The sequence below is a fragment of the Sturnira hondurensis genome, unplaced genomic scaffold (assembly GCF_014824575.4).
Source record: "Sturnira hondurensis isolate 20B ecotype Veracruz unplaced genomic scaffold, ASM1482457v3 Scaffold0013994, whole genome shotgun sequence".
Classification (NCBI taxonomy): Eukaryota; Metazoa; Chordata; class Mammalia; order Chiroptera; family Phyllostomidae; genus Sturnira; species Sturnira hondurensis.
In genome coordinates this window covers 116,690-136,289 of record NW_028086625.1, presented here as the reverse complement: position 1 = coordinate 136,289, position 19,600 = coordinate 116,690, and the positions used below count along the sequence as shown (strand labels likewise).

Here is a 19,600-nt window from a genome sequence, read left to right as displayed (position 1 = left end):
TGACCTATCAAAATAGAGAACAGGCTGACAGTGACCAGAGGGGAGAGGGGAGGGAATTTCAGAGGAAATAGGGGAGGGATTAAGAGGAACATATATAAAGGATACATGGACAACAACTGAGAACGGTGGATATGGGAGGGAGCGGGGAGCATGGGGGTGGGATGGGATGGGAGTAATAGACAGAAAACTGTACTTGAAAAATAATTAAATGAAAAAATTGGAAAAAATTTTTAAAGAAAAAAATACAAAATATAGTCACTAAAAGGCCATTTTGATTTTTCTAAGTTACTTCTGAATTTACTTGCACTATTTTACCTCTTTGTGGGTATATAAATTTTATGTAAAACTATTCATGTACCAGAAACAGGCTCACATACATACAGTACGTAAAAATTGAATAATTTAATCATCTTAATCATCAGCAAACTAGGTTAATGTGACTTCCTCAATACCACACAATAAATATGGTGTTTACTCGGTTTTACATAATGTATTAGAAGGGGCACTGGTCTGTAGCATTAGGCAACAGAAGAGGCACTTATTTTCCAGTCTCAATTTTGTCATCTAGAGCCACACAATCTTGAAAAAGGCACTTTAATTTTCTATATCTTCAATTATTCAACCATTTGAACACCCACTATGAGCCAGACATTGTTTTAGGCACTAAAATTAATATGACCAGCTCTTTCCATAAAAGAAATATACACTAACCTAAACAGATTATTTGAAACCTACCTGACTGTATAAATGGTAAATGCCCAGAATTTGTGGAAACACAGAGGAGTAACACCTGGGACAGGGTGTAAGGCTTCTTGTACAAAGTGAGATGAATAAGCTACAGTTCACCAGGTAAATAAAAGGGGCTGGCATAAAGAATCCTCCCTTCACACCAGGTGAACGTGAAAGAATGAGAAAAATCAAACCCTTCAGAGAGTATGAGGAAAACTGAAAGTGGTTTAGGGTTACCAGTGATACTGGATTGGAGCAGATGAAGCTAGAGAAGAAGGCAGGGACTGTATTATAGAGCTTAGAAATTATCCACAGGCATTAGAGTACCACAGAAGGATTTAAACAAGCAAAATTTACATTTTGGAAAGATTACTGGGTAAGAATAAGGAAATGTGGAACATGGATCTCAGAGGCTGTTGCAGTAATCCAGAAAAGGCTGTAACTAGAGCAATGGTTAGTAGGGAAGGGCAAGATGGGACAAAATTGAGAAATACTGCGGAAGTAGAATCAGCAGATTTGGTAATACAATGGCTATAGGAGGTAAGTCAGAAAGATGGGTTTAAAAATATCCCTTTGTTTTTCAATTTTTTTTACTACAAACCACATTAGTATATTCTTCATCACAGCCCAGTGTACTTATGAGTATTTATGCATGCACACATACCAATGAACTAATGGTTTTATAAAATACTACTTACCCTTATTTTGTACTAAGCCCCCTATTATTTTCTATTATCCTACCCACAGGTTTGAAAAAATCCTGTTCTGGTTCGTGTGATTGGATATTGGTAGTGCTATACACCAAAAAAAAGTAATATAGGGGGCAACACAGGTTTAATGTGAGAAGAGGTATTCAAGCAATTCCATTTCTAGGATTTTAGAGGTAACACACATGTATACAAAAGTACAGTGTTCCATTTTGGTATCTACCAAGATACTGAACTAGAATAGTTGCTGTCTCCCCATTGCCAAAGATCAACCCAAAAGGGACTAAGTAAGAAAAGGGAAAACTATGAGAAACCCTTGTGGTGGTGTGTGGTAGGATAAAATAGAAAAGGAACCACTGTGATTTTTGCTCTTACTTCTCCCCCTCCCAAATCTTGAGACAATGTCACCCACACCCCTTGGGATTCAGACCTCTGGTCCAGACTTCCTTCAGAGTAACTTCAGTGCAGAGTAGAAACCTTGTGCTGGTAAAGAGCTAAAAATAAACAGGTTGGTACTAACTTTGACAGTCATTCAGGACCTCTCCAAACCCTCAGAACTGGTGAAATGAAACCTAAGGCATGTCTTCTAATTCTGCTTTTCTCAATTATTTATTGGTCAAGTAGACTGAAAAAATAAAATTAACAAGAATACAGAAGAGTTCTGCAACCAAAAGTAGTATACTCACATTTTTCTTAAGCACACATTAAAGATTTTTTAAAAAAATCATGTACTAGATCATAAAGAAGCCTCAACAAATAACAGATAACTTACAGGCCATGATATGGAACCAACATTCAACTAAGTTAGAAGTTAATAAAAGATAGTTTTAAATATTTTAAAAATATTTTATTTGTTTATTTTTAGAGAGAGGGGAAGAGGGAGAAGAGAGGGAGAGAAACATCAATGCAAGAGATACATTAATCAGTTGCCTGTTGCATGCTCCCAGCTGGGGACCTGGCTTGCAACCCAGCCATGTACCCTGACCGGGAATTGAACCAGTGACCAGTAAATCAAATCAGTTCACAGGCTGGCACTCAATCCACTGAGCCACACCAGCCAGGGCTCAATAACAAAAGACACTTTTAAAAAATCTATGCCTATTTGAAAATTTAAAAACACACTGCTAAGTAACTCATTGGTTAAGATTATAGTCAAAATCTAAAAATATTTAGAATCAAATATTCAACACCACATATGGGATGCAGTAAAAATGGCACTTTGAGGGAGTTCTATAATTGTAAATAACTATAATAAAAACTCCCCAAATTAATGAGTTAATGTCCATCTTAAGAAATTCAAAAATAGTCCTGGCTGGTGTAGCTCAGTGGATTGAGCGCGGGCCTGCGAACCACATGATCGCGGTTTGATACCCAGTTAGGGTACGTGCCTGGGTTGCGGGCCAGTTCCCAGCAGGGGACTCACCAGAGGCAGCCATGCATTGATGTTTCTCTCCTTCTCTCCTTTCTTTCCTCTCTAAAGATAAATAAATAAAATCTTTGAAAAAAAAAGAAATTCAAAAATAAACAACAGAATCAACCTATAGAAACAGGAAGGAAAAATATGAAAATAATCACAGAGATTAATGATTTGGAAATAGAATATATGACAGAAAACATCAGCAAAGCCAAAAATAGTTTTTTGGAGGAAAAAACTAAAAAGTAGGCAAACTTCTGGCAAAAATGATCAAGAACAAAAACTACAGATGAAAAGGGTTAATATAACCGTAAATAAAGTAGAAGTTAAAAAGAAAGTAATATCAACACTAATATCAACAATTAAAAAAAGGTTTTGTCTAGGAAATGAACAAATCGCTTAAAAAATTACCACAACTAATTCAAGAAGTTAAAAACTTAAATAAAAAGCTACAACTAAAGATATAGCAGTGGCTAAAGTGTTCCTGGAAAGAAAACACCAGGCCCTGATGGTTTTATAAGCAGATTACAATTTTACTCACCCCAGTTTTATGAAAACCCTTCAAGTCAATAGAAAAAGAAGGAACAGTCCTAACTCAAACTACTAGCTTGTCCAGGAAGACCCTACTAAAAAAATCAAAGACATAACAATAGAAGAAAATCAGGGGTCCATTTCACTCATGCTTATAGATGTAAAAAAATTGCAAATTAAACCAACTCCCCCCAAAAGAAAGTACCTCAATCAAGTTTGGTTGATTTATCCCAGGTTGTGTGAAAATGGTTCAGTATTGAAAAATTTCATTTTAAGTCACCACTATGTGATATCAACTTACATTTTAGTCCTAACTCTTATCACCCTCCTATGGGAATTTTACTCTTCAGTAGACCTGAAGCACTTGCTGTAACTTGTCTATGCCCTCTGGTTCTCCTTTGTCCAGAAGGCTCTCCCCTCTAATTCTATTTGCCCATGTGTCCAACTTTTTCTGTGAAGCTTTTCAGTTCTCTCAACCAGAAGCCTGCACTCCTTTTCTGAGCACCTACATTATATTAAATACCAGTCCATGTCCCCTACTACATTGTATGTAAGCTTTGGGCTGGAATCCTGTAGGTAATCTATTTAAAACTGAAACATCTCCAACACCACCTTTTTATCCATCTTTATTTTTCTCCAAAGCACTTAGCTTCCTTTTAACACACATATGTGAATTATATTTATTTTTGTCTTCCCCCTGCCCTCCATTAGAACATAAACTCCATGAGTGAAGGGACTATCTGTTTTGTTTACCCATCTGCCCCCCCCCCCCCCCCCACTTAGAGCTGTGCTTGATACCGTAGAGGCACTCCACACATCCTTGTTGAATCCATTTTAATTACTTCATCTTGATTACCTCACAATAATGTAACCTGAGGTAGGTGGTCTCCAGGTGTCTCTTGAAGAAACAAAGTGAAGGGTAACTGAGTTTGCTAATCACCTACTTCTCCACAGGCCATTTTCCATTCCATCACCAAAGAAGAGAGACTCTGATACTAATCAAGAACAACATGGTATTCTTTGTGACACTCACTTAGGTCACTGTTCAAGTTAGCTGACTTCTGAGTAGGAAGATAAGATAATTATACACAAAGCCCAGCAGAGGAATTCCTTTTAACGTCAACCCTGTGTCTCTCCTGTTTACATTCTCTTCTCTCTCATACTTGTAGCAAAAGGAAGGTGAGGCTGATTCTACTTGGAAAAGCCAGTGGAAGGGGATGGGAAGATGGACATGAGCAGTCTAATGGGATCTTGATCTAGTCCAGGTCTTAAAGTGGGAAAAGGGAACCTGTAAGAGTGGTTTAAGTGAACTCTGATTTAGACCTCAAAGAGGATAAAAACATTCTGTGGTCCTCTTTCCTTGTTTTCTTGGCATCAATCCACCTCCCACAGTAGGGGCAAGAAGCTCAAATGTACCACCAATAGGTGTGGGGAAAAGGAGTTCAGGAGTTGGCCTATCTCTACCAAGGCTTCAAATTCAGTGAGCTAGAGGAATATTTAAGCTTCATGTTATGGTTTACCTCACTGTACCAGAAACTCCTTAAAACATTTATGTAAAGTTTTATGTGGAATTTCCTGGGAAACTGATTTGGTGTTCAAGATTCTGGCCAAATTATCCTTGCTGAAGACTCAGATAACAAGTTAAAACATTTGCAAGACTATTTATGAAAATTAGGTAGGTAACAAAACCAACTTGGGTAAAAGGAAATAAAACAACTAAAACCTGTTACTTCAAGGAACTTAGCTGCTTATTTTTATTTATTTATTTTTGCATGGGAAATGATTTTGAATAAGATTTATAGTATTTAACAGAAATTTCAACCATATTAATTATATTATAGTTAGTACTATATCATAGTTGTAGTTAAGACTTGTTGCAGATGTAGACATAAAATTTATTCTTACCTTAAAAATTATTGAGTCTGCTTGGGCTGTGTTATGGACTGAATGTCTGTGTCCCCTCAAAATTTGTATGTTGAAGTCCCAATCCCACAATGTGGTAGTATTTGCACATGGGGTCTTTTGGAGGTAATTAGGTTTATACGAGGTCATGAAGGTGGGAACCTCATGAGGAGAAAGAAGATTCTCCTTCCTTCCTTCTCCCTCCCTTCCCCCACCCCTCTGTGCAAGCACCCAGTAAAGGCCATTTGGGCACACAGCAAGAAGGTAACTAACTACAGAAAGTGGGCCTTTACCTGTGAGAAGTGCATAACTCTTGGCACATGGTAATTCCATACAAAGCCCTACACTAAGAGACTTGACCAAACTCTAGTATAGCTTCTAGCAGCACAAAACCATGTCCCTAGGATGACCCCAGCCCTCCATTAAAATGTCTGCTTGAGAAAGCTCAACCCTGCCAGGAAAATTTACTATTTGTTGTAGCTAATACCTGAAGACAGGCCCCTGACCTCCCTTACTTAGAGCATTTACTAAAAAGGACTTACAGTTGTGAATTTGTACCCCTTACAACTCAGAAATATCTTTCTCAAGGATCTGAGAGCCATTCCTTTGAACTATAATTATCGAGAAGGATAGGGCCTCTGCCTATCACACTCTGTGGGAGGATAGAATCCTAACTTTGATGAAGACCAGTTAACAAACACAGCTGGCCTAATCACATTTACACTGACCAACTTTGTAATTTTCACTTCTCTGGCTCTACTGAGCTTCTGCTTTGCCTGCCACACCCATTATTCTCCTGTTAAGTCCCCCAAATTGGAAAGAAGCTCAGCTCCTTCCCCCATTATCAGTAGTTACTGAATAAAATGTTTTCACCACTTTAACTAACGTCTGGGTGCATGTAATCTTTGACACCAGACACTCAATCTACTGGCATCTTGATTCTAGACTTCCTAGCCTCTAGAACTGTGACAAATATTTTTCTGTTGTTTAAGCCACCCAGTCCATTGTATTTTGTTTTAGCAGCCCAAGCCCCCTAAGACTGTTTGCCATAGCAACCATCAGGGTTGGTTTCTGGTGAGGACTCTCTTCCTGGCTTGAAGATGACTGCCTTCTTGCTATATCCTCACTTGGCCTTTCCTTGGTGGGTACAGGGCAAATTCTCTATTCTCTAGTCTGATGAGGACCCTAATCCAATTAGATCCCCACCCTTAGGACCTCATTTAACCTCAATTACTTCCTCAACTCCATACACTGGTAATTAGCCTTTCAACACATGAATTTGGGGGTGGGGGCACAAACATTCAGTCCACAACATCTTCAATGCTGAGGAGTTCAATGTCATTAACTATTCTAAGTATTTTCTCTGGACACCTCAGGTCTCATAGTTCACGTGGATAAATTAATCCCATAGCTAAAGAATTCTGTAGTATAAAGTTATCTGGACTGTCAATATGGTATACAAAGGAGAAACCTAGGATTTATTTTGTTGTACTTTCTGAACAATTCCTCAAAGTACTTTAAAACAAAAATAACCTGAAGCTTAGTGCCATAATAGTTTTGCAAACATTACTAGTCCTCAAATAAAGTGCCTAAAATCACAATCATGAATGGAAAGGTCATCTTCTATTTTATTTTATTTTTTAATTGTTGTTTAAGTGTAGTTTTCTGCCTTTTACTCCCACCCCCCCTTTGTTATTGTCCATGTGTCCTTTATACTTGTTCCTGCAAACCCTTCCCCCCTTCCCCTGAAATTCCCTCCTCTCTCCCCTCTGGTCACTGTCAGCCTGTTCTCTATTTCAGTATCTTTGGTTATATTTTGCTTGCTTGTTTGTTTTGTTGGTTAGGTTCCTGTTAAAGGTGAGATCATATTGTTTTAAACAACCTTTTTCACAAGAGCCACTTACGAAGTGAGCTTAGTTTAGTCTATATTTCTTACTACAATCTGTAAAAGGTAGTGAATATACTTTGAAAAATCTAAGAAATGGACTTCCGCCAAGATGGAGGCATAGGTGGAAACACTGTGCCTTCTCCCACAACCAAGTTTGAATACAACAAAGGTTTGGAGAAACAAAGACACAACCAAAGGACAGAAAATTGAATTATACGGAAGTCCGACTACATCTAACCCTTCAACAGGGACGGTAAGAGGGGCGGAGCCAGCAGCGAGCAGGGTCGGGCAGGACAGGTCCCCCAACCCGGGCACACAGGTAGCCCAGAACCAGTTGGGGTGCGAGGCAGACTGACCGCGGGCGCACATTTGCGCACAGTGAGACAGACCACGCAGGCACCAGGAGGCGAGGGCTGACGGCGGTGGCACACTCGCGTGCAGTGGGAAGAAACGCGTGCGCCCAGTGACGGCAGCAACTGCGGCACCGGTGAGGGCCGCAGCAGCAGGCTGCAGACAGGACGCCATAGTCCCTCTTTGACCCCGCCCCCACATACAGCGTCACAACCCAGCGACTTAGTTGCCCTGTTCTAGTGAACACTTTAGGGCTCTGATCCTGCTATAGAACAGGCACGAACAGCCCAAAAGATGGTGCAAGAAGAACTCAAAGTCCCAGAGCCGATAATTCTAAGTGACCGAGAAATTGCCAGCCTCTCAGAAGCGCAATTCAAGACACTATTTATCAGGATGCTCACAGAACTGGTAGATTATAGTCACAAATTAGAGGAACAAATGAAGGCTACACTAAGGGAAATGAAGGGAGATGCACAGGAAACCAATAGTGATGGAAAGGAAATGGGGACTCAAATCAGTGGAATGGACCAGAAGGAAGAACAAAACATCCCACCAGAAAGGAATGAAGAAATGAGAATTCAAAAAAATGAGGAGAGGCTTAGGAACCTCCAGGACATCTTTAAACGTTCCAACATCCGAATTATAGGGGTACCAGAAGGGGGAAAGAAACAGCCACGAGTGGAAAATGTATTTGAACAAATAATAAAGGAGAACTTCCCCAGTCTGGCAAAGGAAATAGACTTCCAGGAAATCCAGGAAGCTCAGAGAGTCCCAAAGAAGTTGGACCCAAGAAGGAACACACCAAGGCACATCATAATTACATTAGCCAAGACCAAAATGAAAGAGAGAATCCTAGAAGCATCAAGGGATAAGAGGACAGTCACCTACAAAGGAGTACCCATCAGACTGTCAGCGGATTTCTCAAAAGAGACCTTACAGGCAAGATGGGGCTGGAAAGAAGTATTCCAAGTCATGAAATCCAAAGACCTACAGCCAAGATTGCTTTATCCAGCAAAACTTTCATTTAGAATGGAAGGACAGATAAAGTGCTTCTCAGATAAGGTCAAGTTCAAGGAGTTCATCTTCACCAAGCCCTTATTATATGAAATGCTAAAGGGACTTATATAAGAAAAAGAAGATGAAAAATATGAACAGTGAAAGGACAGCAAACCCACAGTTATTAACAACCACACCTAAAACAAAAGCAAACCAAGAGGACAGCTAGATCAGGAGTGGAACCATAGAAATGAAGAACACATGGAGGGTTAGAAACAGGGGGGTGGGAGGGGGAGAAGGGGGGAGAAGGCACAGAAAATAGCATAGATGGTAGGTAGAAAATAGATAGGGGGAGGGCGAGAATAGTGGGGGGAAATAAAGAATCCAAAGAACTTGAGACACGTGGTTATAAAATAAGTGGGGGAGAATGGTGGGGGAGGGAGGGTGCGGGTGGAGGGGAATGAAGGGGGGAATAGAACAACTGTAATGGTATAATCAATAAAATATATTAAAAAGAAAAAAAATCTAAGAAATGTTTCGGGAGTTTTAATTCACCTGATAACGCTACTAAACTAAGTTTAACATTATTTTCCTAACAGAAAACAAAAGTGAACATCTTATTCTTTTATTTAGCAGTGATGCAAAATTTCCATTAAAATTCAACCCCATAGGCCCTGGCTGGTGTAGCTTAGTGGATTGAGTGCTGGCCTGGAAACCAAAGGGTTGCCAGTTCAATTCCCAGTCAGGACACATGCCTGCATTGTGGGCCAGGTCCCCAGTAGAAGAGCACAAGAGGCAACCACATGTTGATATTTCTCTCCCTCTCTTTCTTCATTCCTTCCCTTCTGTCTAAAAATAAATAAATAAATAAAATCTTTAAAAGAAGAAATAATGGGATTTGCTAATTTCAATGGAAATCCAGTCTAGATAGAAGTTCAAAATAAGACTCAGGAATATAAAAAGCATTATGTTGGTACCAGCCACCATTCTAAGTGCTTCATATTCACTTAATCCTCATAAAAACTCCTCTGAGGGTTGTGTACTATAATTATCTCTGTTTCACAGATGAGAAAATGAGGCCCTCAAAGGCTAAATAACTTGCCTAAGGTCATGGGGTAAGTGCTTGAGCTCAGTCTCAGACTTACGCAGTCTGGCTCCTAAGTACACAACCATATTCAAACAGAAATCATTGTTTACTAGATGCATGAATCAAGGGAACATAATAGAGAGTTCAAAAATAGATTTACATATATATTGACAAAGGTACAAAGGCAATTCAATATGGAAAGGACAGTCTTTTCATGCTGGAACAATTGAACATCTATATGTAAAAAAATAATCTCCCATATCTTGCCCCATATATAACAATTAACTCAAAATGGATCATAGTACCTACATATAAAACCCAAAAGTGTAAATGTAGAACAGGAGAAAAAAATTTTGTAACATTAGGCAAAAATTTCCCAGATGTGAAACCAAAAACACAATCCAAAAAGTAAAAAATTGAAAATTGGACTTTCACAAAAATTGAAAATTTATGTTCTTCAAAAGATATTGTTTTTAGACACAAGTCATTAATTGGTCAAAAACAATTTTGGAAAATATATGACAAGGGACTTTTATCTACGATATAAAGAACTCTCAAAATTAAGTAAGAAAACAAATAACCCAGTAAAAAATAGTTAAAAGATTTTAATAAAGACTTCACCAAAAAAAAAAAAGACTTCATTAAAGGAAATATACAGATGGCAAGTACGTACATAGAAAAATGCTCAACATCACTAGTTATTAGGAAACGCAAATTGAAACCACAATGAAATAATCATTACACTCCTATTAGAATGGCTAAAAGTTTTTTAAAAAAACTGATCATACCAAGTGCTGATGAGGATGAAGAGCAACTGGAACCCCCATACACTGCTGGTGGGAATGCAAAATGACACAGCCACTTTGGAAAATAGTTTGGTGGTTTCTTATAAAAATTTAATATGCAAGTTCCATATGACTCAGCAATCCCACTTCTAGGTATTCACCCAAGTAAAGTGAAAACAGGTTTACTCAAAAACCTGTATGCAAAGGTTTATGATAGCTTTACTTATAATTACCAAAACTGGAAACAACCCAAATATCTTTCAACTGGTGAATGGATAAACAAATGTGGTACCATCCGTGCAATGGAATACTACTGAGCAGTAAAACAGAAAGAGATAGAAAGTAAAAGGGTGGTTTCCAGGGGCTGAAGAATAGGTGTGTGTGTATAAGTTTCTTTTGTGGGAAATAAAAATGTCCTAAAATGAGATCATAGTGATGCTAACATAACCCTGTGAACTTATTAAAACTATTGAATTGTACACTTTAATGAGTGAACTGAATGGCATATGAATTATACACACACACACATATAGCAATAAAGTGATTTTAAATGAATAAACAAAGAAATATTTATTTCCTTTAAAAACAATTTTACATAAAGGATTTAAGATATGTTGACAAATTCTTTGACATTCCTCCCATCAAGAGGTCATGAGTGGACACTTGTGACTGCCTCTACCAACAAAATGTCTGAAGTAATGCTACATCACTGAAGAGACTAATTAGACAAAGCCTTGCAGCTTCTACTAGTTTCTCTTGGGACACAGCCTTGAAACCCAACCACCATGTTGTGTGGAAGCCTGGGGTACCTGAAGAGGCCTCTGGTCTTCAGCCCAGGCTGGGGTCCCAGAAGAAAGCCAGCATCAACTTGCCTGCCAACTTTGTGACTAAGCCATATTGAAAGCAGATCCTCTAGCCCCTAGTCAAGCTATCCCAGCTAATGCCACATGGAGCAGAGAGCCAACCCTGCAAAGCCCTTCACAAATTGCAGAGCCATGAAAAAATAAGTTCTTGCCATTATTCTAAGCCATCAAGTTCTGAGGTGGTTTGGTATGCAGCAATGGGTAACCAGAATACCTTACCCACTTAAAGGCCTAAAAACAGCATCTAGCCTCCTACTTAATGCAGACACTTCTAGTCTGAATGTTTCCACTAAAATGGAGATCAGTTCCTCACAAGGCCACACTTTCACTGATGAACAACTCTGGGAATTATGATCTGCCTTATGTTAAGACCAACTCTGTCCTTCTCAAACTCTGGGCCATGTTCTATCCTCAGAGGTGACCATTACTATCTTCCTCAGGACGGGCCTTTAGGTTATTAAATAGTAGAGAAATCTTTAGCACAGTCCCATGTTATAGCTGAGGAACCTGAAATGCACAAATTGGCCACTTTATCCAAAGTTCCACAGCAGACACCGAATAAAATGCAGTCATTTGATTCTCCGGTAAGGCTTTTGTTTAGTATTCTTCCTACTGAACATGAGACCAATTTAATGAATACAAGATGTGCTGTCCATACCCAAAATCACAATTTTCATACTTATGCCATAATTTCTATAGTCTAGGAGGTACATTGGTGTGACTAACTGGAAAAGGAAAACTACTTTTCTGTACCTCTCCACTCACCTTCCCTCTGTTTGTACTTAAATATTTCAACTCAAAAAAGCTAGTCAGCTCTTCAAGGGCAGGGAAAATTATTACCATTCTGACTTTTCCTTGGTATTTGAGTACATACACATATAGAATAATTTGTCTTGCTATGGGAGGCAAGATGCAGATAACAAGGATAAAAGTGTTTCTTTCCAAATGACTTAAACACAGATCTTACAATCCAAAAATATTTTTCATCATGTCAATGTAATAATTGTACAATAAGTTTTTTTCTCTTTCAAAGTCAGCAGCAATGAAAAATGAACTTCTTACACTTTGGATTACAGTATCAGTTGCCATGACAATGTTTAGTCTCCAAATATTCTTTCTGATTGAGATAATTTCTCCTAGCTCTGGTCCCCTAAGACTGACCCAATTACACAACTCAAAACTCAAAACCTACAGGGTGCTTCTCAAAAAAGATACTCTGATTACAAACCTAAGGAAAAATTTAAACATGATTTTTTCAAGTTATGAGGAAATTTCAGACAACACATTTTGTTTTTACATCTCAAGTCTTACAAGCTGAATAGTAACCGTCTGATACAACTTTAAAATGGTACATACTATACTCCACACTCACATTATAGATGCCTTTTAATACAAACTACTCTGCTAATATACATGCAACATATCTCATTTATGTTCTGTGGGCTGTATTTGCATTCTGTTGCTTTTAAGGTACAGTTAAAATCTGCGAGCAAGGAAGACCGTGTTAACCTTAAAAGGCATCATTAAACTAATACAGGACAATTGTACACTAGCTCAAATCAGCCTCATGAAGAAACTAGAAATCTTTAAATCACATAAAATTTAGCAGGCTATCATAGAAAAAAATTCCAAAAAGAAAAAGCAATGATGAGGGAGTAATAGACAGAAAACTGTACTTGAAAAATAATTAAATAAAAAAATTGGAAAAAAAGAAAAAGAAAAAGCAATGATGAGAAATGTGGTGTCTCCATTGTCTTGAAATGTAAGGTGGTAATTCTCTTTCTCTAATGGTCTGAAACAGCTATTTTCAGAAAGTAATGCTCATTTACAAAAATGCTGATTAGTTGAGTTTACCAAGATTTTAACTTTTATTATACACATACCCCTAAGCATAAGTTTACTTTACATATCCAGTAACATCTCTTACACATCTCTACAACTCAAGTAGCTAGTACTGATCCCAAAGAATGTTTCCTGTAAATTCAAAATAATGTCTAAAATTGAAGGTTTATTGTATGCTCATTTGAGGGGAAAAGCTTAGATGTTGGTGTCCACTCTTCTATTTTTTTAGTGAGTTTACATACTTAGCCAAAGAGCAAATGAAAGAAAAATCACAGAACATATCCATTTATCTAAAAGGAGCAAGATTAGCCCTGGCTGGCGTAGCTCAGTGGATTGAGCGCGGGCCTGCGAACCAGACAATCGCGGTTCGATTCCCAGTCAGGGCACATGCCTGGGTTGCAAACCGGTTCCTTGCAGGCCAACTACCAGCAGGGGATGCACAAAAGGCACCCATACATTGATGTTTCTCTCCCTCTCTCCTTCCCCTCTAAAAATAAATAAATAAATAAAATCTTTAAAAAAAATAAAAGGAGCAAGATTAACATGTGAAATTCCAACTAACCCAAACATCATGAAAGTTAGTTGTAAAACAATTTATTATGAAGTAATGACTCTGAGGGCAACCAAAATTACTCTAAATAAAAAAACAAAAGCACTTTAGTTTTGGCCTATGATTTCAAGCTAAAAAACTAAAATAAAAGAAAATACACAACCTTCTCTATGGCATACAGTTGAAGCTTAAACAGCACTGTTAAAAATACTAAGGCTGATTAAATGAGTCTTTTTAAAAAGGGCCCACCAAATAATCTTAGACCAGAGGTATAATCTTGTATGACAGAAAGCATAGTACTTTCTATTCCTATATTATAAAATACCTCTACAAGTAGGGAATGATCTGAGAAACAGGCAGAAAGATAGGACTGAGAAATCTGCAAAAAGCATTCACTTTCTTAAATCTCAAAATTGGAGGACTGAGTTCACATGAATAATTCTTCTGGGGATTGAAAATCACACAGTTGGGTCTATGAAATAAAAACATTAACAAGAAATGTACTATAAAGCATTCATGGATAAAGATATATTACATTAACCAAGGAGTTAACTTAATAACTCCCATTTTAAAACTCTCTCTTTTTGTTTGGAGGGAAAAATTGATAAATCTATCAAAGTATTTTACTAAATACAAACGGAGAACTATGTAGAAAGAGGAAGCATTATGAAATTTATGACTATGTGTTTTGTGTAAGAGTAGTAGACATTTTCAAAGCTCTTTTTTCTGGCTATATACAAAAGTAAAAAAAAATAGAGCATTTTCATTCATTTAAAGCAGTAGTAAATACTGGCTGGCATATGCTGGTTATTTTCACCATACAGTCTTAATACACATTCCAAAACGCATTCGATTTTCACTATTCCTTTGGGAGAGGGGGAAAGCAAAGCTGTACGTTGAATAGTCCACTTCTGTGAGAAAATTCAGCAGTGGAGTATACCATTAGGTACCAAAGAGATTTACTGGCTCCAGCAGACAAAAGAGAAAACAGCCCCAGAAAGAACACAAGCCGTGAAAGAGATAAGAATCAGTACCGAGTGTAACTGGAGGATTGGACAAAACTCAGCTCCGTGTTGCTGGAGAAATGAGCAGATTTAAGATTCGGGGCATTGCCGGATCTCCTTCCTTCTCTCGAGTCTATCCTGGGACTGAAAGTGAGAGCGTGGAGAGGAGGGAAAGCCACTAGGGATTTAACTTGGGCATCTAACCGGACAATGTATAAAAGGCCCTTCCAGCACTTCACAGTCCCCGTTAGCACCCTTTTTAGCGCTTTATTTCCTGGCTCCCCGAAAAGTCATCCACTCCAACTTCAAATACAAGCGAGAGAGGGAGGAGGGACAGAGGGAGACGGAGAAAGAAGGAAAGAGGGAGAAGGGGAAGAAGAGAGCGGGAGGGAGGGGAGGGAGGGGGAGAGCGAGAGTGAGCGAGCGAGAGAGAGAGAAAAGGGGGGGGGGGAGAGTCTGCTAGAGCTGGAGAGCAGGAGAGGAAGGGAGAACAGGAGGGGCAGCTGTTGGGTCTGTCCCCCCATCCCTCTTGGGTCACAAGCGACCCACTCGCAGAGAGACTTGGGGACACTGAGACTATTGGCTACAAGACTCTGGTTACCTTCTCGCGCTGGTCCCAACTGTACTGCTTCGGTCGCTCCTCCTCGCCCTCGGGCTGCGACTCTTTCTCAGAATTCCGCCTCTTGGAGAAGCAGCAACCCATGGTCCCAGCCCGTGGGTCTCCCGGCCGTAGCTCTTTGCCAGATGCCTCGCTCAAGAACCTCTCGGAGTGTGGCGTGAACCCCTAGCGACCGAGCTCCGCAGCTCTCGGGACACCGCCCCACACAACCGCCAAACAGCCCGCAGCCCCGGTCTGCCCGCGAGGCCTAACACCCTCTTCCCTTTTTTTTTTCCCCTCTCAGTCGCCCAGACGACCCGCCACCAGCTACGTCCGCTCTGAGCCCAGTGAGCCAATCAAAGCCGCAGGAGCAGCCCTTTGCGGCCTATCACAAGACGTAGATCCACGCACAGAGCTAAGCAACGCTGGACTCCAGCGCCAGCCCCCAGGGGCGGGCGGGGCCCAGCCCGCTGTGGCGCTAGCACTGCCGCCCCGCCCCCAATTCTGCTCAGGGCTCCTAGGACTCAGTGGGACTCTAGCTACTGGGAGTTTTGGATCCGCCACACAGTCTTTTTGCCCTTGGTTCTCAAAGTTGGAGGTAAGGGAGGGATCCCTAATGTAACGCTGCTATGAACATTGGGGTGCATAGGTTCTTTTGAACTGCTGTTTAAGGATTCTTAGGGTATAATCCTAGCAGTGGAATCAAAAGATAGTTCAGTGTTTGTTTTTTGAGGAAATTCCATACTCTTTTCCACAGTGGCTGCACTAGTCTGCATTCTCATCAGCAGTGTACTAGTGTCCCTTTCCTCCCATAACCTTGCACTTGTTTGTTCATTTGTTTGTCATGGCCATTCTGACCAACGTAAAGTGGTATCTCATTGTGGTTTTAGTTTGCATCTCTCTAATTCCTAGTGATGCTGAGCATCCTTTCATTTGCCTCTGGGCTCTTTGTAGTTCTTGAAGAAGTGTCTGTTCACATCCTTTGCCCATTTTTAAATTGGATTGTTTATCTTCCTGGTGTGGAGTCATGTGAGTTCTTCACATATTTTGGCATCAAACCCTTGTCTGAAGTATCATTGGCAAATACATTTTCCCATATGGTTGGTCCCCATTCCATTTGATTGATGCTTTCTTTAGCTGTGAAAAAGCATTTTAGTTTGATGAAGTTCCATTTGTTTATTTTTCCTTGTATATCCCTTGCCCTACGGGATGTATTGGTGAAAATATTCCTGCATGGGATATCTGAAATTTTCCTGCCTATATTTTCCTCTGGGACTTTTATGGTGTCATGACTTATATTTAAGTCTTTTATCCATCTTGAGTTTATTTTTGTGGATGGTGTAAGTTGGTGGTTGAGTTTCATTTATTTATTTTTTTGCATGTAGTTATCCAGATCTCCCAAAACCATTTGTTGAAGAGGCTACTTTTACTCCATTTTGTGCTCCTGCCCCCTTTGTCAAATATTAACTGACTCTATTGACATGTTTTTTTTTCTGGGCTCTTTATTTTGCCCCATCGGTCTGTGTCTGTTCTTATGCCAGTACCAGGCTGTTTTGATTACAGTGGACTTGTAATGTAGTTTCATATGAGGTATTGTGATACCTCCTACTTCGTTCTTTCTCAAAATCGCTAAGGCTATTTGGGATCATTTTTGGCTCCATATAAATTTTTGAAATACTTGTTCTGTATCTGTGAAATATGTCACTGGTATTTTGACAGGGATCATGTTGAATCTATAGATTGCTTTGGGTAGTATGGACATAAAAATATATACACTAACTATTGACATTAGTTACACTTGAGCCGAATTTACTACAATACACATGTATTGCTTGTGTAATTGAAAAGGTGAGTTGTTGGTTTAACTCTTTGAGCACAGTATTTTGACATCTTGGTCAGATATCAAATGCAAATCAGTTCGGGTTCCAATTTGATGATCATTTTACTCTCCCACACTTATTCACATCTAGTGTATATCTGAAATGGGCCTCTGACTTAACTTGAGCATCAAGAATGTTCCCTATTTCACTTCCTGTCCTTTTTTGCACAATCAGAAAGAAAAGTACGTGTGCATGAGTATTAGAAATTACTGCAAATCTAAGTTGCAGTTCTTAGCAATAGGGTCTTTACCTGGTGCATACTTTTTTTCCTTCCAAGTGAGATGAAAGGTTTATGTGACGATGTTTTGGCTAATATCCTTAGATACTGTTTTATATGCATAGAATATTAAAATTGTGACAAACACGTAGTACAATGAAGGACAGAGAGGTTCTAACAGTGATCTCTTCAGGGACCCTTAAACAAAAGAGAATATAAAGTCCCCTTTCTGTTAAATGCCATCCCACCATCACTCCTGCCTGACCAAAAATAAAACAAAGAAAAATTAAATAAAATTAATTATTAAAAACTGGGAAATAGAAAGCCAATGAACAGAGCTAGTGCTAGAGCTCTCTCATGCTCGTTATTCCCTCCCTCCCTCCCTTATTCCCTCCTTCCTTCCTTCCTTTCTCTCTTTCTCTTCTTTCTTTCTCTTTCCTTCTCCCTAATGAATTCTCACTAGCACTTTTTTCCTGCCAACTAGCTCTCTTTATTTACTAATTGGCATATACATGGCTAACAGCCATGCTACCCTGATTCCTTATGATCTTTTTGTCCAGGTGCATGCTACAGTCCCTTTCTATCCTAGTTCATATTTTCAAGGGAGACAACCAGATAAATTCCTGGCTAATCAATAATAGAATGGCCACCCATCAGTCAAGTGTACACCCCTTTAGCTGCAGGGATGAGTTCCATATTACAAATACAGGTGGAGAGAAGGTCCTGAAAAGAGAATGTGTTGGCAGCTCTAACTCTGCAGAGTTCAGACATATTGGTTGCTCCTTCTGTCTATACCCCTCTTGCTACTGATACTTTTGTGACTTCTTTTCTATATAAAGCTGCCCCTTATGTTCAGCTTAATAGATATATTCATGTATGTTGAACAGTTCCACTGTAGGTGTGCATCTGGCCACAAACCCTGAAGATGGATTGGGCCCCCTGTGTCTCTTGACCACAAAAGTGACAAAGTTACCTCTTAGAAGGAAGTGCTGAAGAGGTATGTCTCCACAGCATGAACAAGTCAATTGCTCAGCGACAACAGATGGAAAACTATCCCTGTTCTAGAGTTGACCTGACACATACTTGCTCACTTGCACTCACCTAAGGAAACACTTTACAGGTGAAGAAAAAGAGAGGAGAGATGCGTTTCCGTTATGTATTGCTGCATAACAAACCACTTGAAACTTAATGGTTTATAAGGAACAAACAGACAGTGACCAGAGGGGATGGGGGAGGGATAACAGGGGAGAGAAGGGGAAGGGTCAAATCAAGGAACATGTATAAAGGACTGGTGGTAGTGGACAACAGGATGGGGATTGACTGAGGGAGGGACTGTGGGCAGGATAGGGGAGAACAACGGGGGGAAATATTGGGACAACTAATTGAACAACAATAAAAAAGAAAATTGTTTAAAATGATGGTTCTTTACTTTGCTCATGAATCTGCAATTTTGGCAGGGCTCAGTGGGGATAACTCTGTTCCATGCTGTATCCAGAGCCTTAGCTGGGATGACTCAAATGTTTGGGGAATTGGCCATAAATCACTGTATATAAAATCTCAGGACCTCTCCTTGTGATCTCTCCATAAAGGTGATCTTAGGTTAGTAGGACTTCAATACTGTGCTAAGGGCTTCAAAAGTGAGTGTTCCAAGAGGCCAAGACAGAAGCTGTAGGGCTTCTTATGATGTAGTCTCAGAAGTCACACATCATTTCCACTGGGTTCTATTGGTCACACAGGGCTGGCCTTGGTTCACTAAGGGAGGGGACTAAACGAAGGAATGAATACTGGAAGATGCAGAACTTTTGGGTATCATCTCAAGGCTGGCTACCAGAGCAGGAGTCAATTCTGTCTATAGTACTACATATGTACTCAAGAAGAGAATTGAAAGGTCAAAAAATTGTACAGGCAGGTAGCCTTTTTTTTGTAATAGGTTTTTGAGCCAACATGTCTTCTCATACTTTAGCTTAAGTAGTTTTTGCCAATTTCCTTTCGCCCTCTTATTGACCAGTTCCAATTATTTTCAAAAGCATCAAAAATTGTGTGTAACCATAAAAAAATGTACAGGTTATATAATAACACTGTATATTTTTCTGACTGTTTTTAGCATAGGGTATATTATTCACTGTTGTTGGTAAAATTTTTAATGTAAGCCAAGTAAAAATATTTGGAAGTTACTACAGAAGAAGAATACCAGGGGAAACACACTTCTAACTTAGATGGGGGTGGGGAGTAGAAAAGTTAAGAAAGGCTCCTCAG

General features: G+C 39.4%; 1 protein-coding gene across 1 annotated transcript in view; it reads right to left on the bottom strand.

The window, feature by feature from the left end:
• Positions 1-15,546, bottom strand: part of RP2 (RP2 activator of ARL3 GTPase) — a 53,049-nt gene extending 37,503 nt beyond the window's left edge. The window contains exon 1 of the mRNA XM_037062342.1: positions 15,251-15,546. Within this exon, the coding sequence (XP_036918237.1) occupies positions 15,251-15,352 (102 nt within the window). The 5' untranslated portion in view covers positions 15,353-15,546. The remainder of the gene's footprint in view (positions 1-15,250) is intronic.
• Between the last annotated feature and the right edge of the window lie 4,054 nt (positions 15,547-19,600).